We start from the raw sequence: 13,982 nt of genomic DNA, 5'->3' as shown, positions 1-13,982 counted from the left end.
CTACCCCATCCAAACTATTCGATCTAAAGAGTTGCCAATCAATATTTGGGAAGTTGAAATCCCCCATAATTACTACCCTGTGACTTCTGCTCCTTTCCAAAATCTGTTTCCCAATCTGCTCTTCCACCTCCCTGCTGCTATTGGGGGGCCTATAGAAAACTCCCATCAAGGTGACTGCTCCTTTCCTGTTCCTGACCTCAACCCACAGTGCCTCAGTCGGCAGATCCTCCTCGAAAATTCTTTCAGCAGTTGTTACACTATTTCTAACTAACAATGCCACCCCCCCACCTCTTTTACCACCATTCCTAATCTTATGAAAACATCTATAACCAGGTACCTCCAAAAACCATTCCTCCCCCTCACCTATCCACGTTTCAGTGATGGCCACAACATCGTAGTCCCAAGTGCCCATCCACGCCTTCAATTCACTCACCTTATTCCTGATGCTTCTTGCGTTGAAGTATACGCACTTTAACCCTTCTCCGTGCCCATCTGTCCTCTGCGACAGTGCTACCTTCCCCAATACCTCACTACACTCTTTGTCTTTCTGAGTGGACCCACTGGTCCCTGGATTACAAGTCCGGTTCCCATCCCCCTCCCAAACTAGTTTAAACCCTCCCGAACAGTACTAGCAAACCTCCCTCCCAGGATATTGGTGCCCCTCTGGTTCAGATGCAGCCCGTCCTGTTTGAACAGGTCCCATCTTCCCCAGAATGCAGTCCAATTATCCAAGAACTGGAAGCCCTCCCTCCTACACCATTCCTGCAGCCACGTTTAAATATAAATACACTAACAGCTGTTACTTACCCAACCAATCACCTTGCAGAATTCCCATGATGTCACTAAGTTTTTTTCCTCTTTTCGAGTCTCAGCGCGCACTGAGAGACACAGGGAGTGTGCTACTGCTCCGGATCAGGTACCACATAGGTCTGCCAGCCGCCGCTCTGCTCTGCTCCCAGTTAAGTAAGAGGTGACTTGATTGAAGCATATGAGATCCTGAGGGGTCTCGACAGAGTGGATGCGGAAAGGATGTTTCCCTTTGTGGAAAAATCTAGAACTAGGGACCACTATCTAAAAATAAGGGATCGCCCATTTAAGACCAAGATGAGGAGAAATATTTTCTTTCAGAGGGTTGTGAATCTTTGGAACTCTCTTCCTCAAAAGGCAGTGGAAGCAGAGTCTTTAAATATTTTTAAGGCAGAGGTAAATAGATTCTTGATAAGCAAGTGGGTGAAAGGTTATTGGGGTAGGCAGGAATGTGGAGTCAAGGTGACAATCAGATCAGCCATGATCTTGTTGAATGACAGAGCAGGCTTGAGGGGCTGAGTGGCCCACTCCTGCTCCTAATTTGTATGTATGTGTGTATATATCGAAGTACGGTTTCCTAACTCAGGTTATACTACTTGGGAATTAGTCTAATATAAACAGATTTTCCAAAACACTGACATTACTATTTATATCAAAAATTTTACATCAGCTTATATTTCATGTCAGCTATTCTACTTAAAATCCTTATGTTCATATTTATAATGGAAACTGCAAAAGAAATTCCACCCCGAGCAGAAGAGTGCAAATAAAACGTGACCATTTACATTGTTTATAAATAGGAATTTAGAACAGAAATATTAAAATATGAACAAAATGTATAATTAAAATGGGAACTAAATTACACCAGCATGCTCTGGACCAAGTGACACAACTTTTGCAGGAAAAATAACAGTGAGGTTAGCACCACAACAACAGTGGCTGAAATTTTATGTCCCATCCAAAGAGTGAGATGGTGGTGGTTTTGGGGGCCAGGGGGTGGGTGAGGAAAATGGGAATGGAGTGGGAGGCTCGGGGGGCCCTTCCTAACCCGTTCCCGCCTCCATTTTACATGGGGTGGCGACGGTGAAAGCAGCCCGCTTTCCCCAGGCCTATCGAGGCCCTTAAGCGGTCAGTTAACGGCCACTGCCCACCGACACAGGGCCAGACGGCCCAGGCCTGAGAAAAACCACCTGACAAAAGCAGGCGGTTTTCTGACGGCCAGGGCGGTGGTGGGGGGGCAGGGGGGAGTGGGGTGGGGAGAGCCCTCCTAGTCAGGCACTCTGTGCCCAATGGAAGGCCGCCCTTAGTGCCCCATCGCACAGCATGCCCCCTATCCCCCCCAATCTATCCCCCTTGCCTCACCGGGGCCCAACCAATCACCCCCGGCGAGGCCCCAAAAACTCACCTACGAATTGGGGCCATCCTTCCTCTTTTTGTGGGAGCTGGGTTCAGTCCCAGCAGTGGCCACTGCTCCCGGTGGCGCTGCTGGACTAAGAACTGCCGACCCACATTTTGGCTGGAGGTCCATTAGGCAGGAATTCCTGCCTCAATGAGGTTGAAGTCCTGCCTAAACCCAGTTAAAGGCCTGGGGACCAAAAATCTGACTGAATCCCCAGGCCCAGCAGGGGCGGGATCGCCACCGACTTTTCATTTGGTGGACGGCTCCCGTCCGCCAAGGGCAAAATTCCGGTCAGTAAAACCGACAGCAACTTATACCGATCACGTGTGTAGTTAAAAGTGGCAACCAGAAAGTTGCTGTCCAAGTTGCCCTGCTCCTCCAAAAGCTTTACTATACTTGTATCTCGCTGAGAGACTTAGTATTCTCTGGAACTGTGTGCAGTTTGGGTACTTACATGATAGCCAGTAAACACACCGGAAAATGATGGGGCTTGTACATTAAAAGCGCAAGTGATAAGTCAGGGTTGCCCATCAGACGGCCCGTGAGCCAGGATCCGGCACGGGGATATATTTCAGAGATGAGAAATTTTCTACTGTCGTCTTCTTTCAGATCAGCATTTAAAAAAAATAGAGCAATTGTTTCACAACCGGCGGCAGAGAGGGGGGAACACAACGCCGGGGGGGAGGAGACACGGGAGAAAGAGAGCGAGAGCCATCTATTCAGAATGCTCCGCTACAAGTAGTGTGTGGGCAAACAGTGACTACCGGTCAAGCAAGAATTGGCAGGTATCGCCCGAAATCAGTGTCCAACATAGTGCTGAGAAAGTAAGTCAATAAATTAATCTTCTCATTTAAAGCTTCTTCACAAAAATGAACATTTGTTTTTGTTTTGTTTACAGTAAGATAATTTTTTTTAATACCTTTATATTGTCTCACCAGCCCATGTAAGGCAAAAATTGTAATATGCCCCCGCACACGAAAAGGTTGGCCAATAAAAACAAGAAATGCTGGAAATACTCAGCAGGTCTGGCAGCATCTGTGGAGAGAGAAGTGGAGTTAACGTTTCAGGTCAGTGACCCTTCTTCAGAACTGGCAAATATTAGAAATGTGAAAGATTACAAACAAGTAAAGCAGGGGTGGGGCAAGAGATAACAAAGGAGAAGGTGGGCGGGATGGTGGCGGAGAGGGCATTCCCGCCACCAGCCCGCCTCTGCCAAAATTTAGTCCGAGGCAGGAAGGCCCATGAACAGCCTTCCTGCCCCACCACCAATTGAGACCCATAACTGGGCAATTAACCCCCAATTAAGGGCCTTTTCCCGCCGCAGCCGCAATTAGTTGTGTGGCAGGCGGCCCTGTCGCCACACAGGAAGGATGGCATGGAAACCGTGTGGGCTGCTTCCTGGCTGCGGGCCTCATTTAAAGGCACTTAATGCTTGAACGAGGGGCCTGCTGAGAGCTATCCCCCTGCTCTTGCTGCCAACGCACCTCCCCTGCAACTCCCACGGAGTGAGACCCCTCCACCCTGATCTTCCCGAGGGCTGGTTCCAGCAATGTTCCTCGGCCTCTGGTAGGTGCTCATCCTGCAACGACCACCATCTGTGGTGTTGCTGCAGCTGCTGGCCTCTGATTGGCCAGCAGCTCTCCAAGAGTGAGACTTCCAGCAATGGGGTCCTTGACCCGGTGGAAGGCCTGCCACTGTCCATTTAAGTGCCTGATTGATGCTAGATTTGGCGGGCCTTCTGGAAAGAGACGACGCGGGGATCTCTGCATCGCTTTTCTGGATGCAGAGACCCCCCGGAGGCAGGATAAAATGCTCCCCAAGGTGTCAAATACAAGGAGAAGATAAATGTGTCAGGACAAGCAAAGTATACTTCTTCTTTTGGGCCTCCTTATCTCGAGAGACAATGGATACGCGCCTGGAGGTGGTCAGTGGTTTGTGAAGCAGCGCCTGGAGTGGCTATAAAGGCCAATTCTGGAGTGACAGGCTCTTCCACAGGTGCTGCAGAGAAATTTGTTTGTTGGGGCTGTTGCACAGTTGGCTCTCCCCTTGCGCCTCTGTCTTTTTTCCTGCCAACTACTAAGTCTCTTCGACTCACCACAATTTAGCCCTGTCTTTATGGCTGCCCGCCAGCTCTGGCGAATGCTGGCAACTGACTCCCACGACTTGTGATCAATGTCACACGATTTCATGTCACGTTTGCAGACGTCTTTATAACGGAGACATGGACGGCCGGTGGGTCTGATACCAGTGGCGAGCTCGCTGTACAATGTGTCTTTGGGGATCCTGCCATCTTCCATGCGGCTCACATGGCCAAGCCATCTCAAGCGCCGCTGACTCAGTAGTGTGTATAAGCTGGGGGTGTTGGCCGCTTCAAGGACTTCTGTGTTGGAGATATAGTCCTGCCACCTGATGCCAAGTATTCTCCGAAGGCAGCGAAGATGGAATGAATTGAGGCGTCGCTCTTGGCTGGCATACGTTGTCCAGGCCTCGCTGCCGTAGAGCAAGGTACTGAGGACACAGGCCTGATACACTCGGACTTTTGTGTTCCGTGTCAGTGCGCCATTTTCCCACACTCTCTTGGCCAGTCTGGACATAGCAGTGGAAGCCTTACCCATGCGCTTGTTGATTTCTGCATCTAGAGACAGGTTACTGGTGATAGTTGAGCCTAGGTAGGTGAACTCTTGAACCACTTCCAGAGCGTGGTCGCCAATATTGATGGATGGAGCATTTCTGACATCCTGCCCCATGATGTTCGTTTTCTTGAGGCTGATGGTTAGGCCAAATTCATTGCAGGCAGACGCAAACCTGTCGATGAGACTCTGCAGGCATTCTTCAGTGTGAGATGTTAAAGCAGCATCGTCAGCAAAGAGGAGTTCTCTGATGAGGACTTTCCGTACTTTGGACTTCGCTCTTAGACGGGCAAGGTTGAACAACCTGCCCCCTGATCTTGTGTGGAGGAAAATTCCTTCTTCAGAGGATTTGAACGCATGTGAAAGCAGCAGGGAGAAGAAAATCCCAAAAAGTGTGGGTGCGAGAACACAGCCCTGTTTCACACCACTCAGGATAGGAAAGGGCTCTGATGAGGAGCCACCATGTTGAATTGTGCCTTTCATATTGTCATGGAATGAGGTGATGATACTTAGTAGCTTTGGTGGACATCCGATCTTTTCTAGTAGTCTGAAGAGACCACGTCTGCTGACGAGGTCAAAGGCTTTGGTGAGATCAATGAAAGCAATGTAGAGGGGCATCTGTTGTTCACGGCATTTCTCCTGTATCTGACGAAGGGAGAACAGCATGTCAATAGTCGATCTCTCTGCACGAAAGCCACACTGTGCCTCAGGGTAGACGCGCTCGGCCAGCTTCTGGAGCCTGTTCAGAGCGACTCGAGCAAAGACTTTCCCCACTATGCTGAGCAGGGAGATTCCACGGTAGTTGTTGCAGTCACCGCGGTCACCTTTGTTTTTATAGAGGGTGATGATGTTGGCATCGCGCATGTCCTGGGGTACTGCTCCCTCGTCCCAGCATAGGCATAGCAGTTCATGTAGTGCTGAGAGTATAGCAGGCTTGGCACTCTTGATTATTTCAGGGGTAATGCTGTCCTTCCCAGGGGCTTTTCCGCTGGCTAGGGAATCAATGGCATCACTGAGTTCCGATTTGGTTGGCTGTATGTCCAGCTCATCCATGACTGGTAGAGGCTGGGCTGCATTGAGGGCAGTCTCAGTGACAGCATTCTCCCTGGAGTACAGTTCTAGGTAGTGCTCAACCCAGCGGTCCATCTGTTTGCGTTGGTCAGTGATTATGTCCCCCGATTTAGATTTGAGGGGGGTGATCTTCTTGATGGTTGGCCCAAGAGCTCTCTTCATGCCATCATACATTCCTCTGATGTTTCCAGTGTCTGAGGCCAGCTGAATATGACTGCATAGGTGTTGCCAGTAGTCGTTTGCGCAACGCCTAGCTGTTCTTTGTGCAGTACTTCTGGCTGCTTTAAGTGCTGCGGATGTTAAATCGCTGGGGGCTTTCTTGTAGTTCAAAAGTGCAATGCGCTTAGCGGCTATGACAGGTTCCAGTATACTTAGCACAAAGCAAAATACTGCAGATGCTGGAAATTTGAAATAAAAACAGAAAATTCTGGCAATACTCAGCAAGTCAGGCAGCACCAATTAAACGTCACCGGCCTGAAATGCTAACTCTATTTCATTGAACTATAAGCTTGGGGCATTTTGGCATTCTAATAAATTCATTGTGCAATACTTTACAGCAAGTCATTTTAGAAGTTAACAAGAAATATAAACCACAAAAGATAGGTGGTATTCCAACAGAACTAAATCCATGGAGCTGTCAAATAGTTTGTGGCTCATGCGATGAAAGTAAAGGTACAAGCCTTTACCCTGTTACGACCAGGTGTGAAAGGTGTCTAGGGTTCTGTTACTATCTTCACTTGGTCTTATTGTAACAGGGTTTAATTTTAAACACACAGTGTTTTGAGCTCCCCCTTTGTGAATCCTTGTTTACAACTTTACAATCATAAGGCAAAGAAATGAGCACAAACAGGCTTTCTTTGGTTTAAAGAAGATGAAATTTATTCAACCTTAAACTTAAACTCTAATAAGGTTAACACCATTGGAGATACAACGTGCCCACGCTAGCATGCACACGCGATACACACATGCAAATAAGGACAGAAAAGAGAAGAAAGGACAAGTAGAACAGTTTGAGGAAATATCTTGTTACTGTTTCTCGAGCTCGCTGTCGTCCTTGATTGAAGATATGGTCTTGCGTTTCGTTGGGGCCCAGTAGTCTTCTTAAAACCTCGTTCACTTAGGACACGGTTCTCTCTGAGTTTCACGTGTTTTCACAAGATTCAGTTCCATGGGAAGGAGATGGAAGCAGGCAGACAGGGGAGGAGATGTTCTCAATCCATGAACACACAGCGTTCTGAATTCAAAATCAGTTTTACCAGTTTAAAACTCCCCTAGTTGGCCAGCAGGTGGTCATGTGACTAACTGGTTTGACCAGGTCTCTTGCTGTGTATTGGCGGGCAGGAAATGGCTCCCTTTGTTTCCACATTGTCTGGTTCTATCAAAATGTATTTCCAGTCAGGAACTTGCAATTTTTAAGTTTTAATGTTCATGTGGCAAAATAATGTGTGCCTCAGTCTTGGCAGGTGGGGGGGGGGGTTTACCTGACAACCCAAAACACTGCTCCAGCTTACCCCTAAACTTTAGCACCATGCCTAAAAGCCTTAGACCAGGAAATAGGTAATTTGTCTCTGGAAAGAGTGTCATTGTACAATAAACCAACAACATTTAATCATAAATTTCTAACCATAAAATGTGACACTATTGGTATATGAAAGAATATGGAAATGGAAAATGGAAATATAAGAAATAACACATTTAATGTTAGTTAAGTGTTCTAGCATGAGCAAAACTATATTATAACTATGCTACTTGGCCTCTATGAATGGAATATGAATAACCAACTTGAATCAGCACTGGGCCACCTAAGTAATATTCACTCATAATTAATTACTTCTAATTGTTTTTGCCTTATAAACTGTTGTGCATCGAAACACTTTAACCATTTTATTTGTAGCACATTTCTACAACATCATTTAAAGAGTTTATAATGTCATTATTTTGTTAATGGTAATTATCAAAAAAGTGCATTATATGCACACTACGTCTAGCCTAATCTGTGGAATTGCTCACAGTGAATCAGAGGTTATATTGTTGCAGTATGGTGGGGGAGGAAGATAGGGGACTTTTATTTGAGGAAGCAATGTGGCTAACAATTGAAAATATGTTTGAGGGTTATGTCCAGACAGTGTGAAATGTTTGCACTATTTTGATTGGTTCCTGGGAAATTTGAACTAATAATTTTGTGTAACTTTACATGTGACAGAAGATTAAACAATGCACAGAGATCATGAAAATGTGTGTACTAAACTGAACAGATTTGAACAATATAAAAAAATGTTTTTACTTCTTTTGATGAAATACACTTGTGATGTCCAATATAGACATATAATATTGCTACTTTTAAGATATGAACTTTAATCAGTGTGGACTCTTTGTCCACTTTTTTAAAAAAAAGGAAAAGTCAATTTCAATGTGTTGCAAGATGCCCACCAAAGGTCAGATGACCTGGCCTGCGCATTCAAACACTGCTGCACTCTCAATAGGACAAAAGGATACATTCCAAACTCAGAGGTGTCAACTACGCCCATCCTAAACCCATCAAGAGCCATTCCTGAGTTGAATGGTTTTCTTCTGAGACAAAGGTGTGAAGTAGCCACATCTTAACAGAATAATACTCATCCAGACATCAACCACCATGGATTCCACATCCTAGTCCATTGTGTGGCACACCAAGGGTGAAGGCCATGTGTCAAATAATAGAAATGCTAGCATGATAAATTGTGACCTTAAAAGATAACCTTCCGGAAAGAGCAACCTCACAGAAGATAGTCAAGCCAGGGGCTGTGGAAAGATCCAGCCTAAACAAGAAGCAGTCCTGCTGCCAATTTTACACCAACTTGGTACCGCAGAGAACTGAAAATGACCACCACCTCCAGTCTGAAATCTTAACCACCAGAAATCTACAGCACTCAACATGTTCAAGACTACAAACACCCAGGCCTGCATCTTTAAAAAAGACTGTCCTACTTAGCAGATTCAACAGGCTTACCATAAACCACGAATACCTACTACACCGTGAACATTTAGCCTTTACCTTTTATCTATCCTCTCGAGAGTGCATGAGAGAGTGAATGAATATTGTTCAAGGAATAGTTAATCTTCTGGTTTAAACCGACAAGAAAACCTCTAATTTGTCTGTTTATTTGACCCTAAAAAAAAAAACACTCTGACTAACTCATCATTTTAAACAAAGCACGACTGCAGTCATTGGGGAGGTGAACAGTGGGCACCACCCACACAGAATCGTTACAGTGCAGCAAGCAGCCATTCAGCCCATCGTGTCTGCACTGAGTCTCCAAAAGAGCAATTCCCTCAGTTCCATTCCCCTGCCTTCTCCCAATAACCCTGCACATTCTTCCTTTTCCCACCCCTTACCACCTATCATAACACACTGTTACACTCTGAAAGTAGGAACAAGTTTTTATTCATTTTAATGAAATTAACTCTAGCATGAATCAAACACTAAGTTGTCCCAAACAAATTTACCAAGGCACAAGGATAGTCAAAAGATGAGGCCAGTAATCTCGTGAGCTCGATTTCTACCAGAGAAGGGAATGCTACTTAATCCGTCGATCCTGAGGGACCAAAAAGGGGACAGCTTCCAAAAATGTAAATAATAATTTACTGTGGAAATAAGTGTGTTAACAGCAAGTTTTGGTGACTGCATATGTGCAGTTAAATGCAGAAATCTGGAAACTGTTATCCAAGATGCGATGTTCCTCCAAGAAAATGTCCAGAAATGGCATTGGGTTTTTCATTCAAATACATAGAACAATGTGAAGTTGCTGTATTTACCTTATAAATATAATCTAAACTCACTAGAAAAAGTTAGAACTTGTCCATCCCAATGCAAGTACTCTTTTAATGGCATGGTAAGTCTTAATTACTACCAAACAATCTCTGACACTGAATTAACTGTGTGAAGATTTTAACTATTGTTGGAGTTTAAAAAAATACTTTTTTCTTTACTTTTTCTATCTGTCCCTTTTGGTTATGAAAATATACAGTTGCTTCTGCTGTTCACACAAGTCCCAGATATGCTGTTCTTTTTGGATGGTCCAGTGTAAAAAGAACGTAGAAAGTCTTTGGGCAAGCTTAACGAACAGCGAAGGAACGGTGCCTGCCATTCATTGCATTGACACTTCATGCTGGATTATCTCACCATTAATCATACTGCATAATTCCAGGGCAATATAAAGACATCTCTGCAACTTCTGAAACATTCCACAGAAATAGAGTCAGAGATACAGAACTGAAACAGGCCCTTCGGCCCACCGAGTCTGTGCCAACCATCAACCACCCATTTATACTAATCCTACATTAATAAGTTAACATCCGTAGCAATTAAAGCAGCCAGAAGCACTGCACAAAGAACAGCCAGGTGCTGCGCAAATGACTACTGGCAACACCTATGCAGTCATATTCAGCTGGCCTCAGACACCGGAAACATCAGAGGAATGTATGATGGCATTAAGAGGGCTTTTGGGCCAACCATCATGAAAGATTACCCCCCTCAAATCTAAATCAGGGGACACAATCACTGATCAACGCAAGCAAATGGACCGCTGGGTGAAACACTACCTAGAACTGTACTCTAGGGAAAATGTTGTCACTGAGACCGTCCTCAAGGCAGCCCAGTCTCTGCCAGTCATGGATGAGCTGGACGTACAGCCAACAAAATCGGAACTCAGTGATGCCACTGATTCTCTAGCCAGCGGAAAAGCCCCTGGGAAGGACGGCAATACCCCTGAAATCATCAGGAGTGCCAAGCCTGCTATACTTTCAGCACTGTACGAACTGCTTTGCCTGTGCTGGGACGAGGGAGCAGTACCACAGGACATGTGCGATGCCAATATCATCACCCTCTAGAAGAACAAGGGTGACCTGCTACAACTACAACTACCGTGGAATCTCCCTGCTCAGCATAGTGGGGAATGTCTTCGCTCGAGTTGCTTTAAACAGGCTCCAGAAGCTGGCTGAGCGTGTCTATCCTGAGGCACAGTGTGGCTTTCGAGCAGAGAGATCCACCGTTGACATGCTGTTCTCCCTTCGACAGCTACAGGAGAAATGCCGTGATCTCACCAAAGCCTTTGACCTCATCGGCAGACGTGGTCTCTTCAGACTACTAGAAAAGATTGGATGTCCACCAAAGCCACGAAGTATCATTACCTCATTCCATGACAATATGAAAGGCACAATTCAGCATAGCGGCACGTCATCAGACCCCTTTCCTATCCTGAGTGGCGTGAAACAGGGCTGTGTTCTCGCACCTACACCGTATGGGTTCTTCTTCTCCCTGCTGCTCTCTCATGCATTCAAGTCGTCAGAAGAAGGAATTTTCCTCCACACAATATCAGATGGCAGGTTGTTCAACCTTGCCCATCTAAGAGCGAAGAGCAAGGTACGGAAAGTCCTCATCAGGGAACTTCTCTTTGCTGACGATGCTGCATTAACATCTCACACTAAAGAATGTCTGCAGAGACTCATCGACAGGTTTGCGGCTGCCTGCACCGAATTTGGCCTAACCTTCAGCCTCAAGAAAATGAACATCATGGGACAGGATGTCACAAATGCCCCATCCATAAATATCGGCGACCACTCTCTGGAAGTGGTTCAAGAGTTCACCTACCTAGGCTCAACTATCACCAGTAACCTGTCTCTCGATGCAGAAATCAACAAGCGCATGGGAAAGACTTCCACTGCTATGTCCAGACTGGCCAAGAGAGTGTGGGAAAATGGCACACTGACACAGAACACAAAAGTCCAAGTGTATCAAGACTGTGTCCTCAGTATCTTGCTCTACGGCAGCGAGGCCTGGACAACGTACATCAGCCAAGAGCGACGTCTCAATTCATTCCATCTTCGCTGCCTCCGGAGAATCCTTGGCATCAGGTGGCAGGACCGTATCTCCAACACTGAAGTCCTCGAGGCGGCCAACATCCCCAGCATATACACCCTACTAAGCCAGCGGCGCCCGAGATGGCTTGGCCATGTGAGTTGCATGGAAGATGGCAGGATCCCCAAGGACACATTGTACAGCGAGCTCGTCACTGGTATCAGACCCACCGGCCGTACTTGTCTCCTCTTTAAAGACGTCTGCCAACGCGACATGAAGTCCTGTGACATTGATCACAAGTCGTGGGAGTCAGTTGCCAGCGATCGGCAGAGCTGGCAGGCAACCATAAAGGCATGGCGAATCGAAGAAACTTAGCAGTTGGCAGGAAAAAAGTCAGAAGCGCAAGGAGAGAGCCAACTGCGTAACAGCCTTGTCAACCAATTTTATCTGCAGCAGCTGTGGAAGAGTCTGCCACTCTAGAATTGGCCTTTTTCGCCACTCCAGGCGCTGCTTCACAAACCACTGACCACCTCCAGGCGCTTACCCATTGTCTCTCGACACAAGGAGGCCAAAGATGAAGATGAAGACATTCATCCCATATTGCCTACCATTCTCCTACCTACACTGAGGGCAATTTACAATGGCAAATTTACCCATCAACCTGCAAGTCTTTGGAGCACCCGGCGGAAACCCACGCGGTCACAGAGAACTTGCAAACTCCGCACAGCCACTGGGATTGTATGCACTGAGGAAATCCTATGTATTGTCTCCATAAAATCTTGAGCAAAGTACATTTTCACAATGAGAAAGATAAATCAGATAGACATAATCAGTATTAATCAAGTTCTTTTTTCCAGCATTTTGAACCATCACCACGTTTATCGGGCTAAAAATGGCCAACTGAAAGTGCGCTACTAATCCCATAATCCAAAAACCACCAAACATTACTGCGCTGATCAGAGGAAAGTAATGGTCCAAAAGGTTGGGAAAAAAGGAACCTGTTCTCTTTCAATCTCAAGCAATCCCTTGTTAGATGCGATTCGGTAAACCATCATAATTCAACCTGGACCCTGAGGGGAGAGTAGGCACTGGCTCACCGACAGGACAGTCCATCAGTACCGGGACAGTGCGGCCACAGGCCGGTCATACATTGTGTAACCGCAAACTGGACGGACGGACGGGGGGGGGGGGGGGGGTTGAACCGTGCTGAGGGGGCTGGCGAGGGCGGGTTTTATATCAGCCATCGCTAACTGCCGCCTCTCAATCACCTCAACGAGAAAACAAGAACCTGCTCACAAAAAAAAAACACAAACATCCGAAAGCCACTCCGTCACCTGCACATCCCAGCCGGTTGCCTCCAGCTGAGCCCGGGCCCGCTCCTCCACCGCCCCGGTTAACCGCACCAATCGCCGTGTCCTCTCCTCCCGTTCAGCGCCATCCGCCATCTTTCCGCTCTGCGCCCGGGTTCCGCCCGTCGCCGCCTCCGCTCTACTGAGCTCCGCGCCCCGCTTGCGCTCGGGGTACTAACTCGGCTGTTGCTTCCTTAAGCTGAGCTCAAGATCACAACAGGTCGGAAGCAGAAAAGCGCGGCACCTTATTACCCCTGCTCTCGCTGAGATGGCGCATTTCTCTCTCCCAGCTCATCCTGTTCATGAGACCCACCTTCTCCTCCCTCTCCACCCTATTCAAATATTTCAACTATACTGCCACCCCCGCACACTTGCAAATAACCGCCCTTTGCAATCTCCTGCCTATCTCCCTTTTGTCACCAAATTGCTCGGCCCGAATTTAACTCTCCCCCGAAGAACAGGTGGGAGGGAGGGGGGTCATAAAATGGAGCCATATTACGTGGCAAAAACTAGCCCGCCTACCCCAGGCCGATTAAGGCCCTCAAGTGGCCAGTTAACAGCCACTTGAGGGCCTCCGCCCACCGCCACGGGGATTTTACCCATTGCCAGTCAATTGGCCCAGGCCTGAGAAAAGCCACCTGACCAAAGCAGGTGGTTTTCTGATGGCGGGGGGCGGGGGCAGCGGCCCTCATGATCAGGCAGCCTGTGCCCAATGGAGGGCTGTCCCCAATGCTCCAACCACACCCAACACGACCCCTGTCCCCCCCCAATCAACCACCTTTGCCTTGCCAGGGCCTGACTGATCACCCCCAGAGAGGCCCCAAAAATGTAACTTTTCCCAGGGTGTCCTTCCACTTCTTGTTGATGCTGGGTTGCAGTCCCAGCAGTGG

At 47.2% G+C, this 13,982-nt stretch overlaps 1 protein-coding gene across 5 annotated transcripts in view; it reads right to left on the bottom strand.

The window, feature by feature from the left end:
- The window catches only part of LOC137369990 (NSFL1 cofactor p47-like), a 61,448-nt gene extending 48,023 nt beyond the window's left edge, over nucleotides 1–13,425 (bottom strand). Inside the window, exon 1 of one of the 5 annotated variants that reach the window (XM_068031872.1) lies at nucleotides 13,078–13,425. In XM_068031872.1, coding sequence (XP_067887973.1) covers nucleotides 13,078–13,188 — 111 coding nt within the window. In that variant the 5' untranslated portion in view covers nucleotides 13,189–13,425. Of the gene's footprint in view, nucleotides 1–433; nucleotides 587–12,741; nucleotides 12,845–13,077 lie in introns of those variants that run through there. The other 4 variants (XM_068031874.1, XM_068031877.1, XM_068031876.1 and 1 more) reach the window with 4 other exon arrangements.
- Nucleotides 13,426–13,982: the final 557 nt, after the last annotated feature.

This window comes from Heterodontus francisci, chromosome 5, assembly GCF_036365525.1.
Source record: "Heterodontus francisci isolate sHetFra1 chromosome 5, sHetFra1.hap1, whole genome shotgun sequence".
Lineage (NCBI taxonomy): Eukaryota > Metazoa > Chordata > Chondrichthyes > Heterodontiformes > Heterodontidae > Heterodontus > Heterodontus francisci.
This window is presented reverse-complemented; position numbering and strand designations above follow the sequence as displayed.